The following is a 25,401-nucleotide window of genomic DNA, read 5'->3' as shown; positions in this document are numbered from 1 at the left end:
AGCACAGCCTTGTATTGTGTAAAGTGTTATTTGATTTATACTAAATCAAAATAAAAAAATGAAAAATAAAAGAAAAAGCATATAAAGAAGTGTAGTTTTATAGTATTATGCAGCAAAATCCAACTATTTAATTTTAGACAATTTCTGTAACCGATATTTCTTTAAAAAGTATTTTAGATTTTATAATTTAAAAAGAAAAATTAAAAAACATATTATTTGAAATAATTTTGAAATGTAATTTATAATGTATTTTGAATTATATAATTTATAGTATATTTTTAAATTGTAATTTATTTTGGACATGGAGACGTATGAAGACCCAACTTTCCAAGGTTCTTTAGTGTTTACAGTGTAAATTATGTTATCAAATGGTAGGGTCTTTTTCCCTTAAAATTCTTCTAGCACCCCATCAATTTTAAAAAAATACTATTTTATATTTTTTTTAATGACTTTCAAATTATCTTTTTCCAAAACATATTTTTCAGAATTTATAAAATGTATTTTGGAAAACGTAGATAAAATTTTCAAAACGTACATAATATATTTCTGTATTTTTCAAAATAACTTTTCAGAGTGTGTTTCTGGAAAGAGTTAAATGAAAACAAATTAGATGCAGTATTTGTAGGAAGAAACACTCATTAACCTTCAAAACTCACACCCATGTCATTCTCGTACTATTTACTATAAATATTCTTCTTCAAACCCACCACGCTCTCTTGTAGATAACGTCGATGGTGTCAATTTAGGGAGGGACAAGCTTGGTACAAACTTCTGAGATACATAAATTCTCATAGCTAAATTATTTAACATTTTATAAAAACTCTTCATTATTTTTATTTTAAAAATATGAAGTGTTTCACTTAACTATTCATCCTCCCTGTCAATTGGTATATATTTTTTCAACTCATATTTAAAACTCAAAAACAATATTGAAACATATTTTATTCACTAGCTTAACAAATATATTACTTAAATGAAACTTAATTACTAATAAAAATAAATTTTAATTAAAAATTTCATCTCCTTATCGAGAGATTAGGATGATAAAATAGATTAGGTTTAATTAATTTATAAGCTCGCCACAATTTTACAAATTAGGTTGGTATTTTCACTTTAACATGGATTTGTCAACTTATTCTTTCAGTTAAAATTTAAATTAAAAAATAATTTAAAAAATTAAATTAAAAAATAATTTAAAAAATTAAATTAAAAAATAATTTAAAAAATTAAATTTTGTGTATATACATATATATAGTAATATTGTAATTTAATTAATTACAAACTAAACTCTAATTATTAATTGTAAATAATTAATTTAATCTGATTTTTGAATTTATTTAATGAGAGAAATCAGTTACTCAATTAAATATTTTATAATTAGATAGAGTTTAAAAATATATATATTAAAATAAAAATAAAATTATAAAAAAACTGACAAATTGGAGCTATGAGTATATCTAACCATGACAACAAGTCTCCGCACCATTTTTCACATGCCAAAAGAAGCCATGTTGCCACCTACTAAGATTACCCAAATTTTAAAAAATATTAATTCTAATTTTACGCTTATTTAAATTTTTGCGCATTTTAAAATCCTATTTTTATAATTTTAACCTATAACCTAGTATTTTCTAATTTTTAATTTTGCATATACGTATCTTATTTCATTTTATTTAGTTAAATTATTTTTTGATATCTTGAATGAATATGATTAGAGTTTGGTTGAAAAAATAAATAAAATACATATCAATTTGAGAATTAGAATAAAAATTATATTTTAAATTTTTTGAAAAGTTAAAGATAAAAATTATGAACTGGAATTTAAAAATCAAGTGAAAAATATGATTGTTGGACTAATAATTTTTTCCCGAGACTCACCTGAAAGAAAAAGAAGAATTAAAATGTTAAAAAGAAAAAGAAAAAGAAAAACCACTTAGTCATTGCTACTACTACTACTGCTGCTATAGTACAGTGTGCTACCGTGCTATGCTTCTAATGATTTCAGCGTAAGTGACCTGGTTTCTCCCATCTTCATCAGCATCGCTTTCTCTTGCATCATTTTGTATTGTAGCTACCTTCTGCTCAAATCAAATCAAAACTAAATAATTATTAATATTATATTGATCGATACAAACAGACATATTTAAGCGTAGATCCAAATCGTCTTCTTCTATCCACTTGTCGATCGCGAATTTGGAAACCCTAGCTCGCAGATCTGATCTCACTTTGCTCCATGGCTATGGCGCCTCGCAAACCTCGCGAGCGTGAAATGCTGTTCGACTCCCTCATCGCGCTCGTCTTCATTCTCGTCGCCTGCGTCGACCTCTGCGACGGTGCCACCGTCGTCGACGTCTACCGCCTCATCCAGTACGACATGTCCGGCGTTCCCTTCGGATCTCGACTTGCCAGCCTCAATCATCACGCCGCCTCACTCCACTTCTCTCCGCACGCTGATCTCTCTCGCACCGTCCTCCTCATACCTCTTCGCGAACTTAACATGTCTTTTGTTCAAGGTTCTTCTTCTCTCTGTTTTATTTTTCCTTTTTTCAAATTGTAATTTTAGGTTTTATTATTATTTATTTTCGGTTGATTCTGCTCAGACTTAATTGTTGCGCATGACGTAATTCGGAGTTGCGGAAGTTAGGAACGGTGTTTGAGAAGTGGCAGAAGTGTTATTTCAGTGTCACTTTAAATTGGTTAAGATGTTAGGCTTAGTAGTCTGGTTGGAAGTAGACATGCATACCTGTGAAAATGTCCTAGGGTGCGTTTGGGTAAACGAATTAATTAAGCACTTGCTAAATGAGTGTTTTTAATGTGCAATCATTTATGTATAGCTATTTTCATAAACTATCCTGAAGAGTTGTGGAAATGAGCTAAAAATCAGCTTACAAACATATCATAAACTATTTTGTATTGAAACACTTACTCTAGTGATTCTGTCGTAAGATAAGCCCAAACAAGCTGTAAATAAGCTCTTCCAAAGGCATCCGTAGTAGCTTATATGTTGTAGGTTTAGATATGGAGAAGCTCTTGTTCTCTAGTTAAGCAAGAAAAGTTATATGTTTATTGTTTTTATAAAATTGATTAGTTATTGCTGTGTTTGCCCTGATGTTATCCATTTCGTTAATAACTTGATCTGTTTTATTTTTTCTAGTTGAATGCTTAACATTTCTTGTCCTTGTAATTTATATTGAGATCTTTATTTGAAGAATGCCATTTTGTCTCACTTGTTATTTAACAAGATCAAAATCTTGTGACTGCAATATGGCAGAATATATTTCAGAAAGCAAGCCTCTTGGGGGTTTAATATTTTTGCTTCCCCGGATGTTCAGTTTTGAAAGCAAAGATGGTATGGGAAATAACCATCGTGATGGGCCACTGAAGAATGTACTGGTGGAACTTGAACAAATACTCATACACGCCAACTTACCGGTAAGTAAATTCCAAACAGCTTTTCCTTTTTGTAGACTTTTTCTTGTCTTTTTTCTTCTGGAATTTTGTAGAAAATAAAATATTTGCCAACTGGAAATGAGGAAGCGACAGTTAACTAATTTGTTTGTGAATTGTGAATTCTTTTTTCACGTAGTTGTTGGTGATTTTGTGATTTTATTCAGCTACTACTATGTTCTCAAGTTAATTTATATCTTTATAGTGTTTTATGCAGTGATTAACCAATTAAGCTGTATTATCCTTCAATCACTTATAAATAAATTTATTGTTTCTGTCATTCGGTGGTTTGTTTGATGAAAAAGGCAATTGGCTTTGTAAGAGTTCCACCAATGTGACGATGATTAAAGACTTTGGATAGCCTCATAATGTGCATGTTAAACTTGTTTGGGTTTCAAATATCATCACATGCATACAGTGGTGTTCCATATAACTTTAACATTCACTTGTAGCAGATGGTTTATTTATTGAGTTTAATCTTCATACACCTAGTGCAAAATATTTTTACTCTGTCAATCATTAGTGTGCCGTCAATCATTAGTATGCCGTCCTGGTCCTAATCGGCATTAAGAGGAGGCCCATGATGTTATGTGGTGTGCGGCTGACAGCTTCAGGATAAGTCCGAGTTGGGTAAACCTCAGCACCTGGGGTTAAGTCTAGGGAGACCCTCGTAGATTTAAAAGTAAATTACAATGACAACCTCGTAGATTTTTTCAAATTACATTTGCTCCTTCTGCCTTTTTTACCTTTATAATGGCCTCCCTTATCAGTGAGTCTAAGGGGAGTGTTTCTAGAATTTAATGCGATGCACATGTAATGTAAAATGTGTGAAAATGTAATTTTTTTAATACTAGGGTGTTAGTGTAATTTATTCTTCTTCTTCTTCTTATTATTATTTTTTATGTGTGAGAGAAAATAAAAGGCCCACATCTTTGAATTTAATTGTTCTTCCATTAATCAATGTTTTTCCCATTTCTCTTAAGTGAAAAGATTTCGAACTATTTTTTTCTTTAGTATGTGTGACATGACATAGTAATGTGAGGAAGTATGTCCCCTTCAGTTATTTTTTTGTTCCCCCCCTCCTTTATAAACCATGTACACTCGTGTCATTTTGTGAGAGATGTAACTTTTATGGTGCTGCATCTTGTTGCAGTATCCTGTTTATTTTGCATTTGAGGATGACAATATTGATGCTGTGTTAGCTGATATCAAGAAGAATGATGTTACTGGTCAACCTGCTACTGCAACAACTGGCGGGTGAGTACAAATCTTGAATGAAGAATTCATTGCTTTAACTATATTTCGCAAAATTCTCTAGATGGTCAAAGCAAGTGATATGGAACTTAATGGCTTGACTGATTGGATCGCAAAATGGAATTACCTTTTATATTTCCAACTTCTAGGTGTTACATTTTGTGTTATTGAATACCTTATGTTCTATTTGTTTGGATTATGTTTCAATTGTCTAATTCATTTCATAATTGCTGCTTTTGTCTTATATTTTTAATTCTCTTTTCTGGACTTATTATTGTAGTCACTTAATTTGCATGTATGTTAGAGTTATTGTATTACCAAGTTTATTTTTCTCTTGGAAGTAACAGTTTGAATGATTTCTTTCATTTTTTTTTGGATGTTGCAGATACAAATTTGTTGTTTCAGCCGCAGAACCAAGGAAAGTTGTTTCTCCACCCATTACAAATATTCAGGTGTTTGTTCAACCTTTTATTTATATAAATGCAATGTGATTGGAACGCTAAATCAAACTTACGTTGTATACCATAAATTTGTTGCCTTCTTTTTTCTGTTCTTTTGTTTAAATTCTACTACAACTGGTTCAGTGTTAGTTATAGTTACAAAACCCCCAGCTTGCTGCTATAATCATTCTAGGAAGCCTTGAGAAAAGATCTAGAAAATTTTGAAGAACCTTGGCTGGGGAAGCCTACTGTGGAAGATTATTTTTTAAAACCTCACTATCCAAGTTTTGGACTAAGTTACAAGGAAATGGTTCACTTGGAAGATTGAACTGGAGATCTCACTTGCTACACGGATGTTGTGTCTCAATTGTTTTATAGGGGTCAATCAATATGGGAAAGAATCTGCTACTTTTTGTGTTTTAGTGTGTTTCCCTTAGGAATTCTCACATAGAAGTGCAAATATAACTGGATAACAGGTATAAATTGCGTTGAGTAACAGTGTAGCTGCATGTGTCAGCAAAACTGATTAATCTTAATTGGATAATCTTCTTGTATCATTCTTTTTTTCATGCATTTTAGTTGCCACTTCAGTGTTTGATAACATTATTAACTTACAGTATTAATAACTCATTTAAATAATGAAGTATAAATATAAATATAATCTGCTTCTTGTGGTATTCTTTTTCCAAGATGAATATAATTTTCTGCATGCATTATAGTTAGTTACCACTTCAAAGGTTGATTGCATTTTGTAAACTTATAGTAACCTGTTTAATAATCAACTATATGATTGTGGGTCTATCAACACTTTTAAGAGAAAAAAATATGAAATGAGCTTCTCCACATGAAATTAGCTTACGAATAAACTAATTTATATAACCTCTCTCGTTATCTTCTTTAAAAGATGATTTTTAACTCATGCATAAACTAACTTTAGCTTATGGAGAGTTTTATTTCATCTTTCCTTCTTATTTTATTCTCCTGTAAGTGCTTATGGAGAAATTTACCCAAACCAGCCCTATGATTTGCAAGTTCCTTCCTGATGGATTATTTCTTGCATTGATCTAATTTTCTGACTTCTTATACCCAAACCAGGTCTACTTTTTTTAATTGCTTAAATTATGATATTCTAAAGCTTGTGCAAGTAGCAGATTAGTTATAGATATTGAAATGTAAAGTTATGAGTTATATTTAAGCATGGAGAAATACATCTTGATAAATTATAACAGTTGAAAACATGTTCCACACGCATGGTTATCACAGCTTATGTATATCCACAAATGATTTCCCTTCTATGTACGATTCTCTATTACACAAAAAATACACACAATCTGTCTTCAATCTCATTAGTCTTTTAAAATTGGTGTTCTTTAAATAGAACTTTTGTGGATGTACTTTTTATATGGTTGCAGGGATGGTTGGCAGGACTGAAGACAGATGATGATGCTCATCAATTACCCACCATTGCGATAGTGGCATCATATGACACCTTTGGGGCTGCTCCTGTATGTTTATGAATTTTACCTATAAAGCCAAACTGTTCGAAATCATATGATTATTATGTTAAAATATCTGTAATTGCAGGCATTATCAGTGGGAAGCGATAGTAATGGAAGTGGCATTGTGGCTCTTCTTGAAATAGCTAGGCTGTTTTCTCTCTTGTATTCTAATCCAAAGACAAGAGGACAATACAATCTGCTGTTTGGGCTAACATCTGGTGGGCCTTACAACTACAATGGAACTCGGAAGGTGATATATCATATTTGAGAGTTCATTTATTTGCTGACAGTTCTGTAACACGTGATCAACCTCCCCTTCTGTTATGGATTTGTTACATAATTCTACGTTTTTTCAGTGGCTTCGGAGCTTTGATCAACGTATGCGTGAGAGCATTGACTATGCTATTTGCTTAGATAGTATTGGCTCTTGGGAAAATGAATTGTGGATTCATGTGTCTAAGCCCCCAGAAAATGCCTTCATTAAGAAAATTGTGGAAGTAAGTGAATGGTCACAGTGGCGCAGGCTTTACTATAATGGATTGACTTGCAGTTTTATCTTTTTGATTTCTAATGGAAAATATTGGTGTAGGATTTTTCAAGTGTTGCAGAAGAATTAGGCTTTAAAGTGAATTTGAAGCATAAGAAAATAAACATTTCCAATCCTCGAGTAAGTGATACATTCTCAGTGTTCTGTTTCACTTGCCTAGATCTTTGGTAATTTATACTTAGCTTTTGCTCAATCTCAATTTGATTGTATGTATTTTCAGACAATTGCCTTCGGCACATTATTTTAGTACAGTGGCACTACCATACCATGTACAATCACCTTATATATGGTTTACATGTTTATAAAAAAAAGGTCTGGAAACTAAGATGTATCTGTTCTTCTAATTTTCATTTTAATCTGATGTCAAACCATTGTATTTTATTTCTTAGCTTTCCTATTGAACCACACTTACTGCTCCTAATCATCTTAGTGCTTCATATCTGGATGAAATATTTCCTGATAGGAAGCACATGCTTCCTGCATTTTGTCTAAATGCTACTTCTAATATTAGTTATTAAAGATGGTCATCTGCTGTAGGTAGCTTGGGAGCATGAACAGTTTTCAAGGCTGAGAGTTACTGCTGCCACTCTATCTGGACTCTCTACAGCACCTGAATTGCTAGAAAAGACTGGTGGTTTGGTTGACGGCAGGTTCATATCTAGACCTAAATGCCAGAATTTTATTATTTCTGTAATTTTTTGCTGACTGAGCTTCTGCAGGCATTTTGTTAATGAAGCGACTATTGTCAGAAGTGTGAAATTAATTGCTGAAAGTCTTGCGGTAAGACTAAGTTTACCTCAAAAAACTAGAAGTCAATGTACATTCCCCCTCCCGAAAAAAAATATTAGGAATCTAACCTATCAATGTACTTGTAATTAATTTTCCTTCCAATCATTTGGCATAAGAAGAATCACAAGGGAATGTTTTGTTTGTTTGTTTGTCCTGGGCACTAGTTCTTAATATACTTGGAAAATCTAGTATTATTCATCATATTTGTTGTAGTGAGTGTGCATTTCTATTAATTTCAAAACTAATATTTTTTATGATTTTGTGCATAATGTTTCATGTGAATTTGTTTGGTAGATATTTGTTTATATGCACTTGGTCATTTGCATCTGCTGATGCTTCTATTGGGACCATTTGACTTCCTGCATGGTGACATTACTTTGCTTCATTATATGGTTAAGAAAAACATACTGAGCCAGAATAATTTTACTCAGTTATTTACCCTTGGATGAATATGTGGCCCTTCCACTTCGTCTTATCCAACAAACCCCCTTGAATCGAGCTAATTAATGCCTGTTTAGCACTGTGCATGTGGATGAAACTCTTCCATTAATGACGTGCTGTTTATTGCGCATAATATCATTTTGCATTAAAAGTTTGTGATGAGATTTTGCTTAGTTAATTCCTTGGATTTGCAAAGTTTACACTCTAGTGTAGTTTGATTCATTCAAACTTACAAAACTAATCACTCTTGGCACAGATTTTGCTTCCTTTCTCCTTCCATCCTGGATTCAAGTGTTCCACCTTATCTTTCATTGTCCATCTTTTAAGTAAAGGCATGAAGTTTGTAAATTTGAACATTGTTGGATTGATATTTGTTTTAATTATATAGGAATTGTGACAATGTCAGTTGTACATATGAAAGATGGTGTTTAGTATCATAAAAATATTTTTTGAAATTCGAAGTGCTCATTTCATTGACATTTTGGGTAATCCTTACTGAAAGATAATCCTTGATTTTGTGTGAACCTATTATTTGTCAATTTTCTTTTTTTAATTATTGCGTTTAAACCTACTGTCAAATTATAGTTCAAAATAAGAGCTCTAAACATAAAATTAAGTTACTTTTTCTAAAGAGATTTTCAGAAAATATGTCTGGTCTACGTGTACCTTTCAAGAATAAAAACATAAAAAAGGGTCAAACACTGCCTTTGTTGATTATTGCAAACTGGCTTGATCAGCGAGACTAAAGCTAGATTATTTAATAGATGCTCTTTGAATGATCCTCTTAAAGAATTTGCCCAGTAATAAAAGTCACGTTAGACATGCATTTGATTCTCAGTATCTTTTATTTTTATGAGAAGCCAACTTTGTTGTTTTAAACAGTCTTCTGTTCTACTTTTTGCAGAGGCATATTTATGGACATCAAGGAAAGAACATTCAAATATTTGCTGACAACACTAACTTGGCTGTTAATCCTTCTTATGTTCGATCATGGTTAGATGTTTTGTCCCAAACACCTCGAGTAGCTCCATTTCTCTCTAAAGATGATCCTTTTGTCATGGCACTAAGAAAGGTATTGTTGCATGCTTCTACTTTTGTTTATTTTGTGGAAGTGCCATTGTGACGCATAATTTTTTATCTTTTTTCAAGTTAAAGGATCACCCCTAATACTATGGTTTCGATGTGGATCAGCTGAGTGAATCTCTGTAGCTTAAGAAGCACAGATATGACACGAGACACCAATATGACATGATACAGATGTGATAAATTTATAAATAATGATGAAGATACAACAAGACTACCATAGAACATACAAAATTAGTCTAAAATTAATGTAAATAAAAAAAAATCTTAAATCACAAGAAATAATTCATGTTCTAAAAATATGAGCTACATTGTAAATATAGTAAAATGCTTTTTGATTTATATAATTATCACGGTGTTTCAATTTGTATTGATGTAAAATAAAATAATAAGAAAACAACTGCAATTATTACAAGCGTCCTTGCAATGTCCAACATGACGTATACAGTGAGAACAGTAAACACAGATTGTCGGCAATTTAATTTGTGGCAATATTCAAATGTATGCAGTTTTAATTTGGGTTGATAAGGGAGATTACATATGCCAATATTGTATAATGTTTCTGGAGAAAAAAGGCCTAAAATTTACTTGTTTTTTACTAGAAAGTTATAACGAAACTGGATTCGAGTTAAGTTCAGGCTGCTTATTCCTCAATTCTCGATACCTGGAGTTTCACTCCTGTACTTACCTAGTGTTTTTTATACACGTATATAGGAATTAGAAGATCACACTGACGAGGTAAATCTGCATAGAGATGTGCTAGAGGGGGTGTTTACTTTCTATGATTCAACCAGGGCAAAGCTGAATATATATCAGGTATTTGAAGTTATTTTCTTTGCACCATGTTCTGTATATAAAGCTTGGCAGTTTGAGCAGCTGAATCTACCTAATGAATCATTGATAGAGTCCTGCTTCGTAGACGATCTTATCTTCAGTCCCGAGCCCTGACCATGTTTGTAATTTAGTTTTTTTCAATTTCTTGAGGGCGCAACATTCTTTTGGTTATTTGACTGACCTGTTTGCCCATATTTGTTTTGAAAGACATCTTTTCCTGATTAAAAGGAGGGAATTTTCACCATAAACAAATTCTATAATATTTTTCCAATAAATGCATGTTTGGTTGCTATTCTTAGGAAATAAGTCTATTCAAAATTTCTTTGAAGAAGCTTGTCCAAGAAATTCTTTAATGCTACAAAATAAGTTAAATCCAAACATGCTCTGAAGTATTTAACTTTTAGCTTTGGAGTTTCATGTTGCCCTGAAAGAAATTGTTGTGGTTTTACAGGTTGCAAGTGTGACATTTGACTTGCTGTTGCTTCTAGTATTGGGATCGTATTTAATTGTGCTCTTCTGTTTCTTGGTCATCACCACTAGGGTATCTTTTTATTATCTATCTTTAATCCTTTTGCAAAATTTTAGGTATCCAATTTGTATGGACTCAATCTAACTGATGGTGTTTGACAGGGTCTTGATGATCTAATCAGTCTATTTCGGCGGCCTCCATCTCGAAAAGTGAAAACTGCATAGTGAGTAGCTGGCAGGATTTTGCCTACGTTGTTCTCAATATTTAAATAGTATCTTAGGATGCCAGTTTCTAATGAAAAGTTCTGTAGCGGATTTTTTTCCTGATTGCCTGAAGTTGGTTGCTTTAGTGGTTAAAAACAGTAAGATATTGGCTGTGCGAAGTTAACAACCCCAAAATTTTGATATTTTTTCGCCCCTTTTCCTTTGGCGCATTTTTGTAGTGTAAAAATTGTTTACTAATTTATGCCTTGTTAACAGAAAGGTTATCCGGGTTGTTATAAACAAGGCTTATTCACGTTACTTTGTTTCGGCTCAATAAAGGATCCATTTGGTTATAATTTTTCAAATATAACTTAACTGCTTGCTTAAGTAAATTCATATTGCATAAGGTTGCAATTGGAAAGACCTACTAAACTAAATTAATCTGTTCGGATCGTGTAACCTGTCACCTTGCTAAATGATCACGTATTTACGTTTTTAAAGTGAGGATTTGTTTGAGGAATTTGAAAAGTTAATCTATATCTTTTACTAAAATGGGGGTAATTGAATTGGGGAAAGTCTTTACAACTTTATGGAAGCCTGGAGTTGAGGAGGGTGGTACATAAAATAAGAAATTCTGGTGGTGAAATGAAGATATTGCAAGACATGGTAACACGCAAAAGGAATTATCTAAGCCTTTTATATGTTGAAAAGTAGAGTAGGTATCAAAATGCTAGAAATAAGAAAAGAAAAACAGTGAATGAAACATGATTAGAAGTCTGATTACAAAATATCTCGGAGAGCAAAAGTTATAAGAGAAAAAAAGGCAAGATCTTGATGAAGTTTTTTTTTTTATCTGCTAGATGCAGTAAGGTGCTTTAAGGATGAAGAAGGAGAAAACTTTGAACATAATCATGATATTAAATAATGGTTGAAAAATACTTTTTAAACTTTTCAATGAGGTGCAAAGGTTGAAAGAAAGCGTAAATTTTGGATTAAAGAGGTAAAAAGGACTTTTAGGAGAACACGAATAAAGGTTAATTGGTATAGTTATAACAAATGTATAATGCTAGAGGCTGTGCATGTCGGGGGTAAAAAAATTGGACAAGTTCTCTTTTTACCTCCATTGGTTCATCCTCCATCTCCATATATTTTTTAAATATCAAATCTACCATTAGTTTAAGATTTTGGATTGTTCAATTCAGTATTCATTTAAAAAAATATTCATTCGATCATTTACTTAGCAGTTTGATAGGAACATTAAAATGCTTCTTTATCTTCTTAAATTCCAAATCACATGACAGGCACTGGCACCTCCTCTTTCTTCACACAAATTGCAAATCGCAAATCCAATTTCAATCGTCACCTTTCTTTTTTGAAATGGTCAATTCAAAATCTCAAACCGGATTTAAGATTGCGTACCAATTTGTGTTTTAAATTTACAAATCGGAATGTACACAATATACATTCCAGAAATTCCAGATCCAGTTCGAGGTTCTGATGTGGTTAATCCAATATTCATTTTTTTTATATTTAAAAATTATATGAAGGTGGATGAAGAAGTAATGGAGGTGCATCACAAGTAACATATCTAATACCCAAACATAATAAACAAGTTGATTGTGGAAACGCAAATTATCTGTACAATATATATTCCATTTGTTTGAACGGAAATGATAGTATATTAAGTCTTTCTCGAAAATGGAAAAAATAGAAGTGATTATAATTTTTCCATCAATAATTTTTGTATCTTCTATGTTAACGAATTATCTTCTATATCATTCATCCAAGAAACACATTTTCTTTAACATTAGCAACACCTTAATTTACTAAATATATTAAACAAATGCAACCGGTTTACTTTTTATCATGTAATGCTTATTATGTCATGTTTACTTTTCAATTAGGGTGAATTTTCTATCTAGCACCATTTACACTTTTATTTTCCTAATTAACATCTTTTTGTTTTTATTTTTCTATCTAGTATCCTTTTGTTTTTATTTCCTATCTAGCACCCTTTTATTTTCCTATCTAGCACCATTTCAAAAATAAATTAAAAAATAATAAATTAAATTTTTTTTTTATAATTTTAATTTTGAATGCATTAAAAAATAAATATTTTTAATGTTTAAAATAGTTAGAAATATAATTAATGAATAAAGAAATGTATTTTTACAAAATAAAAATAAAAAATTAATAAATTTAAAATGTTTAGTTTAAAATTATTTTTTTAAGAATGAATAATAAAAAATTAAAGTCTACAACAACATAAAAGTTGAATATATAAACATAAATTAGTATTTATTTTTATTATTATTGATGATGTAATTATGTTAATTTTAAGTAAAAAATATAGGACATAATTATAAAAAACAAAGTTAAATAAGGACTGATATAGACATAAAAGAACAACATGATCGGAAAAAAATGTTCATATTGTCAAACACATAAAGAATATGTCCCAACATTACTAGATTGTGCACTTCTCATAATTAATTATGTTTCATTTCATACAAACTATTTAATGTACCATTGAAGAAAATATTAAATGAATTATCATCTTTCATTTATTTTCATTTTTATGATCAACATATACTTATTTAGCATAACCTTATATCTCTTATATTTATCTTATTTGGATTTATTTTTATATCTTTTATCTTTATCTTAATTTGTTTTGCCTTTATTTTATATCTTTTATGTTTTTAGTTATTATTTTTTTTCTACCATTCTTTTTTTTTATTGTTGCTGTTTTTATTTTCTAGACTTTTTTTTTCATTTTTTGCTTCTCATTTTTAAGCATTAAGTGTAACATTTGCATTAGTTTTTTTTTAGGATTTTGCATTTAGGGTAGACACTTCAATATTACTTATGTATCCACTATTAATTAATACTAATTGACTTTGATTTTTTTTAATTATGTCATGTATTTTTTTGTAATTATGTCAATAATAATAAAAATAAATAGTAATTTATGTTTATAGATTCAACTTTTATGTTGTTGTAGGGTTTAATTTTTTTATTTTCTTCATTCTTAAAAAAAAATAATTTAAAACTAAAAATTTTAATTTATTTTATTTTATTTTATAAAAACTCATTTCTTTATTCATTAATTATATTTCTAACTATTTTAAACATTAAAAATATTTATTTTTTAATGCATTCAAAATTAAAATTATCAAAAAATAAATAAATTATTATTTATTGATTTATTTTTGAAATGGTGCTAGATAGGAAAATAAAAAATAAAAAAGTGCTAGATAGGAAAATAAAAACAAAATGGTGCTAGATAGGTAATTTACCCTTTCAATTACCTAATTAATTTGATGAACTTATTGATTAATACTAGAGTTTTGTTTAAACTTATTTTCTATATTATGTAAGGAAAAGAGAATAAATTATGGGGTGCAGAAAGAAAAACTCTTTGTCACCTATGCATTCTTCTCTTTGCACCCAAACTTCCCTTTTTGAGGCGGTGCTTGTTCTCATCTCCTTTGTTAGCAATTCATTTTTAGAATTTATATTTTATATTTTTCTATATAAACGTATGTCGAATTATTAAAATTTAAGGCTCGTGAGTAAGTCTTATTCGACAGGGTTTTGAAAGCCTTTTGATTCTCCATCTTTTTATGTTTTTTTTTATTCATGTACTTTTTTTCACCCTAATTTGTACAGGGGCACTGCTGCAATTCGTAAAATTTACCATATGTATTAATATATTTTAGATTATATATTTGGAATACTAAAATATATATATATTTCTTTTAAATATTAAAAAATCATAAAATGTATAATCTAAAATACAATTTGTATATTTGGAATGTAATTTTTTTAGAATGTATATTTTATAATACATATTTATATTTTTGAATTGTATATTTAAAATAAAAAATTATATTTTAAATTGTACAATTTAAAATATAAATTTTAAAAAGGTAAAATTGAAATTTTAAAGTTTATGGATGTGTAGCTTGAAAATATGAGTGAAGAATAAATTCCTTTTGTAAATGTGTTTATGGATTACCCTGTTTGCCAACATTAATTAGCCCTTTTCTTTAGGACAGCTTCTTCCTGCACCTCCATGACTTCTTCTCCCACTCCCATACTAAAAGTACATTTACTAATATATTCCTCAGTAAAAATATTAAAAAATTAAAATAATAGTTTAATATACCTTTAACCTACTTAACCTTCACTTTCACTTTCACTTTCGTGCGTTTTCTCTCTGTTCCTTCCAGCGGCACCGCTCCACACTCCTATTCGAAGGTTTTTTTCTCTTCATCTCTCAAATCTCTCTAAACCCCACATTCTCTATCACTCACACATCCAAAGTGCTCTCTTCTCATGTTAGTAAGTTGAATTTTCCAAATTTTGCATTGCTTTTGAAACCTGCTGCTGTGTAATCCGTTTGTTGTGTAATCCAGTACTCTCTGCATTTTTTCATAATAGGCACCGGATTATGTAATCCGGTATAGTTGTGAATGTAAAGTAATACCGGATTACTTAATCCGGTTTAGGTTATTTTAGTAATTCCGAATTAGGTAATCCGGTTTAGGTTTACATTGTGTGTGTTTCGGATTATGTAATCCGGTTTAGGTTTACATTGTGTGTGTTTCGGATTATGTAATCTGGTAGTGTTCTTACAAAGTTTGATTTTTGTGATTTTGCGTTTTTGTTATATATTTAGTTTCCAACCCACTTGTTAAAAACTTTTTTAAAATTTTATATTATGTACACAAATTCATGATTATATTATTTATTATTTGTAAATAATTGAAATTTAAATTGTGTTGTGGATAGATATGGCTAAAACTAGAGGTGGTGGATCGCAGAAGACCGACGGCATCCGTCCGTAGAAGAGACCGAGGTGGTGTCGAGGAAAGGATTGATGATGATGTTCATATTGATAATGACAATGAACAAGGTTTACAGAATGATGACCATGTAGACCAGGGAGAAGGGTTTCCTGGAGGACCTTCTGATATGTCTTTACTGGTAAATTTTGCTGACCATGTTGTTGTTAAGCTTTGGGAGGGTGAGCTAAGAACGAAAAAACCTTCAATTAAATTATCTTTATTAATTATTGTTTAAATTTATTTAATTATATTTAATATATACAAAATTTATATTAGGATAAGGGAGAACTTAAATTGGTATCTCACGGTAGGAAATTACGTAAATTTGGGATGCCTCATGCTAATATTGAGCTACTTGTACAAAATTCCGGATTGTTTAGTTTGTGCAATATAAGTTATGAAGTGGGTGACAAGGGATTGATTTCAGCCTTTGTCGAAAGGTGGCATCGGGAGACAAACTCCTTCCACCTTCCCGTAGGTGAGATGACCATCACACTTGATGATGTGTCATCTCTTTTACACCTCCCCATTTTGGGTCAATTCCCAACATATGTGCCCTTAGAGTACAACAGAGCTGCAACAATTTTAACTGAGTTACTAGGGGTGGATGAGACTCGGGGGAAGGCTGAGATGAGGCAGTGTCGAGGCGTCCACGTACGATTGAGTTGGCTTCAAGATATATATGAGGAATGTTGCGCTCAAGAGGCTTGGGAGTGTGCTGTCAGGGCTTACTTGTTGTATCTGCTTGGATGCATTATTTTTGCAGATAAAAGTGCCACCTATGTATCTATATCGTACTTATTGTTATTCAGCAATCTACATATGGGTCATGGATATGCATGGGGAGCAGCAACACTTACATATCTATATGAGCAGTTGGGGGATGCATCTTATTTTAACACGAAGCAGTTGGCCAGTTATACGACACTGGTTCAGGTATGAAACCATACAAATAATTAACAATCACATGTTACATTCCATAATGTTTTGTATTAAATATTTTATAATTAATATGATTGAATTATGTATGCATGGATTTATGAGCACTTCTCGGGCATGGGAAGAAGGGATATTAATCCCTCATATGACGATGTACACCCGCGGGCAGCACGGTATATTGTTGCCCTTCAGATTTGCACAGTTGGTGATATGCGGGTGCAGTTGGATGGGGTCACACACGATGACATCATCTGGACTCCGTATGAGGACCATAGATTGAGTAGACCATTTGAGACCATCTATTTATTCTCGGGTCACTTGCGATTGGGCAGCTTATCATATAGATATATGCCCGAGCGTGTTTTGCGCCAATTTGGGTACAAGCAGAGCATTCCATCATCACCGATGGTGGCTGAGGCTCCTAATGCACATGTCATTGATCAAAGGTGGTTGCAGTTTGATCACCACGTGGTGACAGGTTTGAGAGTTGCTTCCAGTCCATCTGCATGTGTTCCTGAGTACATGTCTTGGTTTAGGACAGTATCACACCCATACATTCACAGAGGTGAACTTGGAGATCGACCCAGTGTTGTACCACGTCGTTGCCCAGCAATGAGAATTAAAGCATGTTTAGATATAGAGCCAACGAACATTTTATACAATTGCACATTGAATGTGTGTCCTATCACATGTAGACTCATTTGAAATGATGCCTTAATCTCGTTATGTTGAAGTATAATAACATGCTTGATAGCATCCCAACACGAGCACAGGTCTCCCATGCTATTTTCTAATATTCGTTTCAAAGACCAATGAGCTGATTCAACCCTGTATAAGTATAAAACATAATAAAACAATTACACGTTATACACGTTCTAAACAAACTAAAGGCATTCATATACCTGTTTGATGTTGTATTTCCCAAATGCATTAACAAATTTGTCCAACACTTGACAAACTTTTCTTTGTGCGGAATAATCCAAGTGTTCTTCACATATTCAAAAAGTAATGGCCACGGTGAACAAATAGTTTCAAAATTTTTCACAAACTCATCAAATTTACCAATCTCTGTACAGTCAATGATAGTCTTCCATGAATCCATCACAACTTCCCAAGCCTCGACAGAATCTACCAACATTTTACACTTTGCTTTAACATTCTTATTGATGTGAAACCGACAAAGAAGATTTCTTGTTTTAGGAAATACAATATTGATGGCATTCATCAAAGCAAGATCTCTATCGCAAATAATGACTTCAGGCCCCACATGCGATGTCAAAAGTGACCCTCTAAATTTTTGTAATGCCCATATGAAGTTCTTTTCTTTCTCGCTAGATAAGAATGCAAAACCAGCAGAAAAGGACAAACCTGTACAAGTTACACCAACAATCTCAAGCAAAGGCAGTCGATATTTGTTTGTTTTGTAAGTTGTATCCATTAAGAATACAATGTTAAATGCATTCAAGAGTTTCACAGCATCAGAATGAGTCCAAAAAATATCACTAACAATATTTGAAGACTCATGACATGTACTCCAGTGAAGATAGTTGTCACGGTCTAACAACATTATTAACTGTTGTAATTCAGTTCTTGGTCCTCTAACTGATCTCTTGTACGATTATCTTGCATTGTATATTTGCTTTATTGTTGTCATATTATCCTCATTATTCTCCTTCAAAGTACGTAGAATGTTACCTGGCTTAACCATGCTTTTAGTCATATCAACAAGCATTGAATGTTCATTCATTTTTAATCTGCCTGCATATGGATGACCAACTAAGGTATCATACAAATCATGATTATGAGTACCATAACCAACCCTACGGACCCATTCAAGTAAGTCTTCTCGCGAAGGCTACACAAAGTTATTCTAACAATATTACAAAATCACTTCTTCAAATTATAATGCAATAAACATAAATGAAATGAAATTGTATTCACCTCATCTGTTGTAAAATGGATACCATAGTCCCCTTCAAACAATCCATGTTGATGCACAAAATTCATTAATTCTTCCATACTTACACCTTCATTCATAAAACATAAATTTTCATTTTATTATAATTTCCATAAATTCACATATGCAAAACAAAAATAGCATAAGATTTTGTAATTGGCAACTTGACTTCCGGATAGTATAATCCATAAGTCAAATTTTAACAGCATAATGAATTCCGGATTACGTAATCCATAAGTCATTTCAGGTGACTTTCGGATTGTGTAATCCATAAGTCAAAATTTTCACAGCAAAATGACTACCGGATTATGTAATTCGTAAGTCATGTTTGATGTTCCAAATTATGTAATGTAATGCGTAATTGAAATTCATATAGCAAAATGAGTATCGGACTACGTAATACGCAAGACATATTGAAAGTTCTAAAATCACTTCCGGATTGCGTAATCCATAGTTCATTTGGTACCAGATTACACAATCTGGAAATATGACTTTGGCAGGTTCCAGATCCGGTATGCACAAAAGTTATCTAATCCGAAACGCTTTACTTAAGCACCGAATTATGTGATCCGTGGATCCACCGGATTAACTAATGTGGAAATATTTATTTAAGGCAGAAGAATGAGAATGAGAATGAGAATGTACCTCATCAACAGTGCCAATGCCAACACCACCTACCACCGCTGCTACCTACCACCGTGCACCACCTCAACCACCTTCAGCACCACTTCCAACACCACTACAAGGACCACCACCACTCAAGCTCCAGATGCACCCCACCACACGAAGTAACTTCCTTTCTCATTTTTATCTTTTTACTGAAGGATAATTTTGGTATTTTTAAACTTTACGGAGGTGCCCAAAGAAATGATGGAGGTGCAGGAAGAAGCTGTCTTCTTTAGTCGCCTCCATAAATACTCGACCACCCTCATTTGTTTTAAAACACAATTTTCAGAAGGCAATTGCTTCCTGCACCCCCATGTTTTTCTTCCTGCACTCCCACAGTCTTATGCAAAGACTAAATCGTCCTTAATAGTTTTTCAAATTCCAAAAATACCCTTCACTTAAAAAAAACCCTAAAAGGCGCAGGCAACCATTCTCTCAGTGCGCAGCCGTGGGTTTCATTTTCTAGCAGCAGCCGCACCTACAAATCGCCATCCTTACAATCTTAGACATTTTCTCTTGCTGATATAGAGTGTTTTTAATCAAGGTAAGTTAATTTCGTTGCTTTCGGATCTGCACATCCGGTTTTTTTTATGGATTTTTGTTTCTGTAAGTGTTTTATAGCATTCCAAATCATAGAATCCGCTTGAGTCCCGAATTTATGCTTGCGGTAAAATCCCGAATTTATAGTTCCGGGAAAGTTCCGAATTTTTTGATCCAAAAAAGTTTCAAATTTTTGAATCCGGGAACGTTTAAAATTTTGGATCCGGGAAAGTTTTGAATTTTTATTCCCCTCTGCTCATGAAATCCATATAAATTAGTTGAAATAATATGAATGTTAACTGGTAAAACAAATTATTAGAACTCCCTGTTTATTAATCTTTTTTAAACTTCACAATTATCATAATGTTTTCCAATGCTAAGTGCAGTACCAAAAACAGCCAAAGATCAAATCAATTTCTATTTGAGCTGAAAAGGGAATGTAACAATATTTTATGCAAAACTTCTTTGCCACCCTTCTACTGTGCAAGTTCTTACTTGTTCTCTTATTTTATGCAATATGATATGATTAAACCAAAAGTTAAGTATATAGCATGCAAAGTGTGTACTTGGAATCCAACATGGGAGATCTTTACGGGACCCACCCAAACACTAAGTTCATCTAAAGCTTGTATTTTATTTATTTTAATCCCCGGAACATACTCCATTGTCAGAATCTGCATTTGAAAAATAGTTAAATTACATAGATGAATAAGAAATACATCATAAGTAAAATGGGAAAGATGTATAACTGCAATGTTTTATCTATGATACAGTAATCCCAGTATATTGCAATCAATCTCCTGAAAATATTTAACTCGTGTTACATTAACAAGGATCAGACAAAGTCACATATATAATAAAAGGAAGATCCGGACCTGTGTTTTTATGATCTTAGATAACAATGTTTGTTTAGTAGAAATGATACAATGCTTTTTTTTTTATCTCTTTTGGTTTCAATAGAATTTTATATTTGTTGTTTTGTGCTTGTATTGGTTCAACATCTTATTCATTAGTTTGTAATTTGGTTTAACTGGAATGGTGTAATTGAATAGAAATGGTGAAGACTAGGGGAGGAGGTTCACAAGGTGATCGTCTACGTCCCACAACCTCTGTTAGAAGAAGAAGAAGACATGTTAATGGAGATGAAGAACATGTTGAACTTGAAGAAGCTGAACCCCAAATGGAGGTGGAGGACGAAGATGCACCTGAAGTAGAAGGTGAAGGTTATCCTGGAGGTCCACGAGATGGGACATTATTGACAAGTTATGAAGACCATGTGGCCATGCAATTATGGAATGGTGTGGTAAGTAAATATGTTGTATTATGATACTTGTTCATTGTTAATTTGATATGATTTTCGTTCATCACCGCCAATATTTTATATGATTTTGGTTGGTTAAATTAGGATCGAGGAGAGTTAAAATTGGTGTCTCATGGCCGAAAAATGAATAAGATGGGTGCTCCTCATCCTCGGATACTACCTACAGTGGAGTTGTCAGGTTTAGTTGGACTTGTTGGGGCAAGCTATGACACAATAGACAAAGGATTGTTGTGTGCCTTTGTAGAAAGGTGGCACCCAGAGACAAATTCTTTTCATCTTCCTGTAGGTGAGTTGACCATCACATTGGATGATGTGTCGAATTTGTTGCACCTCCCAATTATCGGTCAGTTTTACACGTACCCGAGCTTGAATGTAGCTGCGGCGACCGATTTGCTTGTTGATTCACTTCGTGTAGAACGGGGAGTAGCAGTTGCTGAGACTCGCCATTGTCGGGGTGGACATGTGCGTCTAAGCTGGTTGAGGGAGATGTATGAGGACGCATGTAGCAGGAGACAATGGACTGTGGCTGCACGGGCATATTTGTTACACCTAGTAGGTTGCACCATCTTTGCAGATAAGAGTGCTACATCGATTAGTGTATCCTACTTAGGATTATTTGTAGATTTAAGGCACACCGGAGGATACTCATGGGCAGCAGCTGCTTTGACCCACATGTATGAGCAGTTGGGAGATGGTTCTTATGCAAATACTAGACAGTTAGCTGGTATGTCATGTTATTGGCATCGTGGATATATGAGCACTTTTCGAGTATTGGGCATCGACAAGTTCGGGATGACTATGTTGAGGATGAGCCGCGGTGTATGAAATATGTGGTCGGGAGTAGGTTGTCCACACTTGCATCTGTTCGGATGCAATTAGATAGTCTTTGTATAAGTGTTGTTCAATGGATGCCCTATGAAGAGCATAGAGCGGTGCGTCCTTTTGAGTGGATTTCTTTATTTTCAGGGTACATTCAATTGAGGGCTTGTAGGCAGATGCATTTGCCTGAACGTGTACTTAGACAGTATGGATATATACAGTGTATCCCTCGTCACCCAGCCAATGGTGATCCCTCCACATCTGAGATCGACCATCGATGGTTAGATTTTAATGCTAACCTCGTACAGGGTGTCGTATTAGCAGCTGATGTTGGAACCTGTGTTCCTGCATATTTGGAGTGGTTTCGGTCTATATCACATCCATATATCATTCAGATGGCTGAGGATAATCGACCTCCGGTGATTACCCCTGATGGACGACGTCAGGACGGGAATGATACTATCTCTGAGCATCCCGCAGTGGTAAGAACTTATTACTTGTTTATTTAAATAATACATTCTCAATTGCAATCAATGTAATTTGTTTATAATTGTAGGGTCTTTGTAGAAGAATAGCATCCACCTTGCAATTGATTATAGATGATGGTCATTTAACCGAGGATTCACCTGCATGGGAAGGGACACAAACAGCCTTGATGCTAGCCCGATCAGCCACCGAGGACATGTTTGTGTATGTTCGCAGACGACGACACGGACGACGATGATGATCATTTTAGTTGTTGTTATGTTTTGTAATTTCGTGAAGAAAGACTTAGTTTACAATTATTTCTAAATTTCTAAATTTGATGAATGAACATTTTGGTTATGAAATTAGACAATTCTTCTTCCGCATTTATAACAGTAAGAATGTTAACATATTCATTTATCAATGCAATTAAAACTATAAATGTCGCCTAATGGACATAATTTGTGTAAACATTTGCATCCGACTAGTATAATATGAACACCAAGTTTTGGCAATTGGATAACAATGAGTAGACCATAAAATATCTGTTGGTGGAATCGGGCAACCTTGTTGCAACTAAACCTGTTAAAAATTGTAAACAATGTCATTAATTATGAATTATGTTTTTCTATGATTCCTAAAATTCATTAACAATGAAGTTGAACAAACCTGAACAAAATGATTTCCATGAACATGTCCAATACAGATGATGCGGTGATGATTAAAATCTGTTGGAGGTTGGGATCTTAATGGAAAAATAGTCAATGATTGTTTAAGAGATAAACACACAACAATCACATTATATCGATTCGCAATAACGTATCCCATATCCGGTATTGTCATCCACTTATCTGTACTTATCTGCAAACATAAGAAAATGTAACAAGTTAATCCAACTCATACACCATTTTACAATTAATAACATCATTCAAAATTTATAGAATTACCATGTGGTCAACTAGAAGTGAATTTTTCAGAAATTCATATCGTTCATCACCGCCAAACAAATCAATATATTCTTGACGCCATTGACAAAGTTCTTTATGCAAGTTCATGCGTACAATAGCCCAGGACTCCTCTCCCATACCCAATAATGCACCAACCGCATGATAACCACAATGACCGTCAGCCTTAACATCAACAATATCAACAATGTAAGGATGAATTCGCACTGGAAATTGTTGTAGCATTGGTATTGATTTGGTCAGAGGAGTCTCTGAAATAAATCCCTTGCTACATTTCAAACTAGATGAACTATCATGTTGTGAAAGAATGGCATCAACATGTTCAAAGTAAGAAGGAATTCGCTTCGTTGATCTACCAAATTTACTCTGACGCCCTTTTTGTGCACCTTTTGTTTTGACTTTCTCCGTTGGTGGACATAAAGATGTCTTATCTGGATAGGCAATCTCACGTAATTTGGACTTTGATGTTAATCTTACCAGCCATGTCAACCTCATTGAACCGATTCATGATGACAACCCACTCTTGTTGGATGGACAACTCTGCTAAAGTATCATCATTTGAAATATCTAAAAAGCTTAATCGTGTCCAAATGAAATGCACTGAATGCAATGGTATGCTACCAACACCAAAGGAAGTCAATTCACAAGCACAAGGAAGGCCATGAGTAGATCTAATGGTGCACCCACAATGAGATTTATCTAAACCAACATATTCAACTCGATCACTCTCTTCTGCAATATACTGCAAGGCATATTTTGAAACGAAGCCAACCAATTTCTTATATCTTGTTACATTGAAGACATGACTCACTACATGCAAACTCTTTTCAAATGAAGATTTAATTGCATTATGTTGCAAGATGATCATCTTATTAATGGAATCCCAACAAAAGCATAAGTCCCCCATTGACTTCTCAAGGGATCCTCTTTAAACTCCAATGTGCAGCCTCAACCCTGTTACTTGTCATGTTGCCTAAGTGCATGACTTTATCCGTCCAAGCCTTAACAAACTTCTCTTTATGTGGATTTAACCAAGTACTAATCACATATTCAGTAAATATAGGCCATGGTGAACAAACAACATTAAAAGCCTCCACACGATGTTCATAGGACTCTACATTTTCACAATCAACAATTGCTCCCCAAGATTCCATCACTTGATCCCATGCCTCTTTTGGATAAACAATCATTTTACATTTTGCTTTAACATTTTTATCAATGTGAAAACGACATAACAAATTAGCAGCTTCGGGAAACACAACATTTATTGCATTCATTAAAGCAATATCTCTATCACTAACCACAACCTTTGGGTATGAATCAACTCTCAAAAACAAACCTTTTAGCTTCTTGAGGGCCCATACAAAGTTATGATGACGTTCTGATGCGAGTAACATAAATGCAGCACTGAAGGTCAATCCCGTTGAGGTTACACCAACAACTTCAAACAAGGGCATCCTATACCTATTAGTTTTATACGTATTGTCCATCATCAATACAATGTTAAAGGCATTCAATAACTTCACTGAATCAGGGTGTGTCCAAAATAAATCTTGCACAACATTCGTCCCTTCTTCAAACCTAGACCAATAGATATACATATCTCGCTTAAGTAACATCATCAATTGTTGCATTTCAGTTCTATCACCTCGTACTGATCTTTTGTACATATATCGTGCATTATAAACTTGTTTTATTATGCTGACATTTTTCTCATTATGCTCTTTCATTGTTAGCAAAATATTTCTAGGCTTCACCGAACTCTTTGTCATGTCCATAAGCATTGACTTCTCACTACATGTGAACCAGCATATGGATGACCAACCAATGTATTTGCCAACTCATGATTATGAGACCCACAAATTAATTT

General features: G+C 33.0%; 6 protein-coding genes across 7 annotated transcripts; 4 read left to right on the top strand and 2 right to left on the bottom strand.

The window, feature by feature from the left end:
• Positions 1 to 1,893: 1,893 nt before the first annotated feature.
• LOC137829921 (uncharacterized) lies at positions 1,894 to 11,362 on the top strand. Of its 2 annotated transcripts, XM_068636983.1 has the most exons (15): positions 1,894 to 2,006; positions 2,138 to 2,513; positions 3,272 to 3,432; positions 4,601 to 4,704; positions 5,087 to 5,153; positions 6,554 to 6,646; positions 6,726 to 6,890; positions 6,997 to 7,137; positions 7,230 to 7,307; positions 7,725 to 7,837; positions 7,907 to 7,967; positions 9,322 to 9,489; positions 10,215 to 10,316; positions 10,786 to 10,875; positions 10,965 to 11,362. In XM_068636983.1, exons 2-15 carry the CDS (start codon positions 2,234 to 2,236, stop codon positions 11,025 to 11,027), a joined length of 1,686 nt encoding a protein of 561 aa, XP_068493084.1. In that variant the 5' UTR covers positions 1,894 to 2,006; positions 2,138 to 2,233; the 3' UTR covers positions 11,028 to 11,362. The 2 variants fall into 2 exon arrangements, with proteins under 2 accessions (XP_068493084.1, XP_068493164.1); XM_068637063.1 differs by lacking the exon at positions 1,894 to 2,006 and having other exon boundaries at positions 2,013 to 2,513.
• Positions 11,363 to 12,454: 1,092 nt separating this feature from the next.
• Positions 12,455 to 16,801, top strand: LOC137833911 (protein MAIN-LIKE 2-like). Its single transcript, XM_068641981.1, has 3 exons — positions 12,455 to 12,508; positions 15,804 to 15,998; positions 16,136 to 16,801. The coding sequence occupies exons 1-3, from the start codon at positions 12,455 to 12,457 to the stop codon at positions 16,799 to 16,801; spliced, it is 915 nt and encodes a 304-aa protein (XP_068498082.1).
• Positions 16,802 to 16,915: 114 nt separating this feature from the next.
• On the top strand, positions 16,916 to 17,503 carry LOC137833903 (uncharacterized). The gene has a single exon (XM_068641973.1). It carries the CDS (start codon positions 16,916 to 16,918, stop codon positions 17,501 to 17,503), a length of 588 nt encoding a protein of 195 aa, XP_068498074.1.
• A 3,512-nt stretch (positions 17,504 to 21,015) lies between these two features.
• LOC137827210 (protein MAIN-LIKE 2-like) lies at positions 21,016 to 22,953 on the top strand. The gene is made up of 3 exons (XM_068633459.1): positions 21,016 to 21,264; positions 21,367 to 22,583; positions 22,658 to 22,953. The coding sequence occupies exons 1-2, from the start codon at positions 21,016 to 21,018 to the stop codon at positions 22,105 to 22,107; spliced, it is 990 nt and encodes a 329-aa protein (XP_068489560.1). The 3' UTR covers positions 22,108 to 22,583; positions 22,658 to 22,953.
• Positions 22,954 to 23,142: 189 nt separating this feature from the next.
• Positions 23,143 to 24,438, bottom strand: LOC137833901 (uncharacterized). Its single transcript, XM_068641970.1, has 4 exons — positions 24,009 to 24,438; positions 23,514 to 23,962; positions 23,236 to 23,427; positions 23,143 to 23,148 (listed from the first exon to the last, which is right to left on the bottom strand). The coding sequence occupies exons 1-4, from the start codon at positions 24,436 to 24,438 to the stop codon at positions 23,143 to 23,145; spliced, it is 1,077 nt and encodes a 358-aa protein (XP_068498071.1).
• A 7-nt stretch (positions 24,439 to 24,445) lies between these two features.
• LOC137833895 (protein FAR1-RELATED SEQUENCE 5-like) lies at positions 24,446 to 25,303 on the bottom strand. Its single transcript, XM_068641967.1, has one exon. It carries the CDS (start codon positions 25,301 to 25,303, stop codon positions 24,446 to 24,448), a length of 858 nt encoding a protein of 285 aa, XP_068498068.1.
• Positions 25,304 to 25,401: the final 98 nt, after the last annotated feature.

The sequence above is a fragment of the Phaseolus vulgaris genome, chromosome 11 (genome assembly GCF_000499845.2).
Source record: "Phaseolus vulgaris cultivar G19833 chromosome 11, P. vulgaris v2.0, whole genome shotgun sequence".
Lineage (NCBI taxonomy): Eukaryota > Viridiplantae > Streptophyta > Magnoliopsida > Fabales > Fabaceae > Phaseolus > Phaseolus vulgaris.
This window is presented reverse-complemented; position numbering and strand designations above follow the sequence as displayed.